Consider the following 4,695-nt stretch of genomic DNA (forward strand, 5'->3'; position numbering starts at 1 on the left):
GACGTAGAAGGTACAAAGGCAATACTATTTCTCTTTATTTCTCTTTCTTTGGTTTTCATAGAATCATAGTAGAATACTAAAGATAATCATCTTTCTGTACTGATCAATGGAATGTGGGTGACCACATTTATTAATTTTTGTTGCCAATTTTCTTTCATTTTATATACCAAAATGTCTTCCAAGGGAGCCCTCAAGAAGAGAAAGTGAATCTGAACCTCTACCTTAGGAAATGAAAGGAAATTTGACTAGGAAAAAATATTTTAAATAAACAAATAAATATTTAAATATTAAATATTTTTTTAAAAACAGTATTATGGAAGGTCAAATAAAATATTGGGTTGCTGTTTTAAAGAAAAAAATCCAGCAAATATATTAAGCTATTGAAAACTGAATTACACAGAGAAATTCCATATGGCGATCCCCTCATGCTGCAGGTGCAGAGAGTCCTCCTGTTTATTCTCACAACAATCCTTCTCAGCACCCAGGGGACAGTTTCTCTCAGGTTTTTATGTCTAGAGAGCTGCAGCTCATTGGAAGGCAGGCAGATTTTCAGAGAGGAAAGAATTTTTGAAGATAATTTATGCTGCAATCCCAACATCAACCATCACTTCAAATATTTTTCTATTTATAATTACTGGGAGTGTAAATCTGAAAAGCTCTTTTACCTGTGATTCTGAACACACAATCAGGTGAGAGAATAGAATAGGAGACAGGCTGGGAAGCTGCTCGTATTTTTATCTGTTTATGAGTGACCTGACTGCTTGCGAGTATTAAAGTTAGATGCCCAGGGCTTCGAGTTGGTTTCCTACTTTTATGATGGAGTCTTCATTGTGGTTGTAGATTATGAAAGCATTTTGTTTTCCGCACTTGTATTGCCATGTCTCCTTCTCCATTCAACGTGCCTGGTTCTCTACATACTCGATAAAGCAAATCTGAAATCCCTAAATATTGAAATTGCAGTAAAAGAAATATTTTCATACAGAGAAGTTGGCTAAACAACATTCTTTAAATGTAAGGAAAATGTTGTTTTATTATTTATTATTTTTTTAATTTTCTTTTTACCAAATAGATTTTTGATACAATTTTATTTTATGGGTCAGAGAACCAAAAATAATATTTTAGCTATCATTTGTACTTTTAAAAGACATGGTAAAAGTTTTGAAAAATATGCAACATACATGGCTATCAAAGAAAGCTACTTTAAGTTGTTTGAAGGCAGTCCTTCATGGAGGTGTGGTAAAGGTTAGATAATTTCTCAAAATTTCCTCCAGCTGTAAAGCCAAATACCCTATGGGCTCTCTAGAAGTGTTTCCTAGTTCATTATTTTTTTTTAACTTTAGTCACACCAAATCATTTTGTTCTCTCATCAGTAATTTTTCAACCTTGAATTATTCCCCGTTTATAGGAAACACTCTAATATCTGCATCTTTCTTCTGACTTCCTAATAGTTCTTATTCTTTTCTAAGTGGCTTCCATTTCTAAGGATTTCCCACACATTCTTGCTTCTTTCCTCCTAATATGCAAAAGTTAATCCACTACGTTTGTACAAGAAAGGAACAAACAGGAAGCTATTTCACAAAATTATGTCTGCTTTAGTCAGTGCACCTATAGAAGATAATCCCAAGTACTTTGCAAATAATGTAAGAAAAAACCTTCAAAAGATATGTCTGCCTTTCAATAAACAGTATAAATTTAGTCAAATATTAAACCTCATTATAATTATCTTACTTATAATCCCTTGTGTGTTTTAACAGTTACTAAAAAAATTCTATTATTTCAATTCTGCAAAAGAAAGAAAAATGAATACATTTCGTTCATAGAAAATGGAAATTTTATTAGATGGAAAGAAGGGGCAAATAGAGCAAACACATTTTACAAATGAAAAGGGCTAGAAATGTGTGGCAGCTTTGGAGAGAACTGATAGGAAGCCAACAGACCTCTGGGTTGATCGAGGAGAACCTGACTGTCAGTGCCACATTAATGAAACTAGAAGAAAAGAGAGAAAATTCACTTGAGATACAATGTTTCTTCACATCTAAAAAGTGAGTTTATTTCAGACAAAATAAAAATAAGCCTTAAGAAAATGCATCACAAGACAGGCTTTTCAGTGGTCTAAATTCATAAATACTTTAGAAGAAGACACTATTGGATAAAATGAAGGAAGAATTGTTGAGTCTATTGGAAGAGCTTTTCTTATTCAGAGATTCAGAGGTGTGAAAAAGGAAAATGTCCCAGTGCAACTGGCAACTAGAGGAACAATAACGTTTGTCATGAAGTAAGTAATTTGGGATTTACTTTGAAAAAAATTAAAGGCTCAGATAAGAAGAAACTAAGCACATTATCTGATATAGCACTGATAAAACTTCAAATATACCTCAGGTTAATATTTGATTGATATATTTTTTTTTTCCTATCCCAGTAGAGCTCCATGACATTGCCAGAGATGTGGGTTAGGAAGAGATCAGTAAGAGAACATCTCTGGCCTCATCTACGTTCTAAGATGAGAACAAAACAATTACTACTATTTTAAAGAAGTTTTTATATCTCTTTAAAGACTTTGTGATGATAATGAGTTCATCTTTATCTTTCTCTCTTAAGTCAAAAAATTTCAGGTTCCATTTTCCTGGGTCAAGAGATATCCCAGTGGTGGTGCACTTAAAAATTGCCCCCTATTAACGCTGCCTTGGGATAGGAAAGGAAAGTTGTATCGGAATACGGATGTTCACAACCAGAGAAGATTGTAAGTTAGCAACATATTCTAAATCCCCAGAAGAAAGAAATATGTTAATGATAAACTTAATTTTAACAACTGGTTATGTCATAGTCCATAATATGCATGAATCCTTAATATTGAAGAGACCAACAGCTAAGCTAAGTTCTGTACAACTTCTGAGGTTTGGAACAAGTACAACAACAGTACTCTCCTTCCAAGTAGCTTTGGCTTGGTGAGAAAATTCTGAGCTGGAAGGATTCTGATTGTGATTGGTGTTCCATACATTATTTTGTGTTTTTTTTGAAGTGATGCTGAATACAACCTCAGTCACCGAATTTCTCCTCTTGGGAGTGACAGACATTCAAGAACTGCAACCTTTTCTCTTCGTGGTTTTCCTCACCATCTACTTCATCAGTGTGGCTGGGAATGGAGTCATTCTGATGATTGTCATCTCTGATCCTAGACTCCATTCCCCTATGTATTTCTTCCTGGGAAACCTGTCCTGCCTGGATATCTGCTACTCTACGGTGACACTGCCAAAGATGCTGCAGAACTTCCTCTCTACACACAAAGCAATTTCTTTCTTGGGATGCATAAGCCAGCTCCATTTCTTCCACTTCCTGGGCAGCACAGAGGCCATGCTGTTGGCCGTGATGGCATTTGACCGCTTTGTGGCTATCTGCAAGCCACTTCGCTACACTGTCATCATGAGCCCTCAGCTCTGTACCCAGATGGCCATCACAGTCTGGACCATTGGTTTCTTCCACGCCCTGCTGCACTCTGTAATGACTTCTCGCTTGAACTTCTGTGGTTCCAACTGTATCCATCACTTCTTCTGTGATGTGAAGCCATTGCTAAAGCTGGCCTGTGGGAACACGGAGCTCAATCAGTGGCTGCTCAGTACTGTCACAGGGACAATTGCCATGGGCCCCTTCTTTCTGACACTTCTCTCCTATTTCTACATTATCACCTATCTCTCCTTCAAGACCCATTCTTGTAGCATGCTCCACAAAGCACTGTCCACGTGTGCCTCCCACTTCATGGTAGTTATTCTTTTGTATGCACCTGTTCTCTTCACCTATATTCATCCTGCCTCAGGGACCTCCATGGACCAGGACCGGATCATTGCCATCATGTACACTGTGGTCACTCCAGTACTAAACCCACTGATCTACACTTTGAGGAACAAGGAAGTGAAGGGGGCCTTGGTTAGAGTGATCAGAAGGCTTTGATTTGAATAAACCAGAGAACTCTTCAGAGGCATAAATAACCAGCAATGAAAACGTAGAGATGTGTAATTTTACTGCTTCTCAGATGATTTATAAGTGTAAAATAGAGGCAATCGGATAAAAGAAAAAAAAGTCCTATCTAGTTGTAGTAAACAATACATTTCTAAGTAATATGAGGGATACTTGAATATGCAAGACACTAGCCATGGAACCCTAATGCCAAAAATTTTTTGGAATTATCAGTTGATAAAATTGACTTGTTATGTATTCTAACATGTACTTGTATGCAGTTGCATATAGAATTATGCCTGTATTGTCCATGTATTGTATACATAGATCATATTTAGGACTGTTTGTCTGTAAGATCCTTTTAGTTTAACACATTTTAGTCTGATCAATAGAATGGTTATGCTTTTTTATTTTAAAGATTGCCATGTAGGGCTATGTTTATTCAATTGGAAAAATAAATGCTAACTTGCATATTATTTAAATAAATTTTAAAGAGGTATGTCATAATTTCTTTTTAGTTTGGCTGGTTTTTGTTCTTTTAATAGTGATTCAAAATACAAAAGACATAGAAAGGTGTCAAATGTTTCTCTCCCATCTCTGCCCTCCTGCCACTCACTTACTCTTCATATACAATCAATGTAACCAGTTGTTTATCTGTCCTCACAGAGATCCTTTATGCTATAGGGTCAAATACAAATATTTTCTTTAAAAAAGAATGGCAATGGACAATACATGTTATATGAA

At 35.8% G+C, this 4,695-nt stretch overlaps 1 protein-coding gene across 1 annotated transcript; it reads left to right on the plus strand.

The window, feature by feature from the left end:
* The first annotated feature begins 2,092 nt into the window (after positions 1-2,092).
* LOC126953123 (olfactory receptor 12D1) lies at positions 2,093-4,331 on the plus strand. Its single transcript, XM_050788492.1, has 2 exons — positions 2,093-2,275; positions 3,020-4,331. Coding segments are annotated over exons 1-2 (927 nt in total). The 5' UTR covers positions 2,093-2,274; the 3' UTR covers positions 3,946-4,331.
* The last annotated feature ends 364 nt before the right edge of the window (positions 4,332-4,695 follow it).

This window comes from Macaca thibetana, chromosome 4 (genome assembly GCF_024542745.1).
Source record: "Macaca thibetana thibetana isolate TM-01 chromosome 4, ASM2454274v1, whole genome shotgun sequence".
NCBI lineage: Eukaryota > Metazoa > Chordata > Mammalia > Primates > Cercopithecidae > Macaca > Macaca thibetana.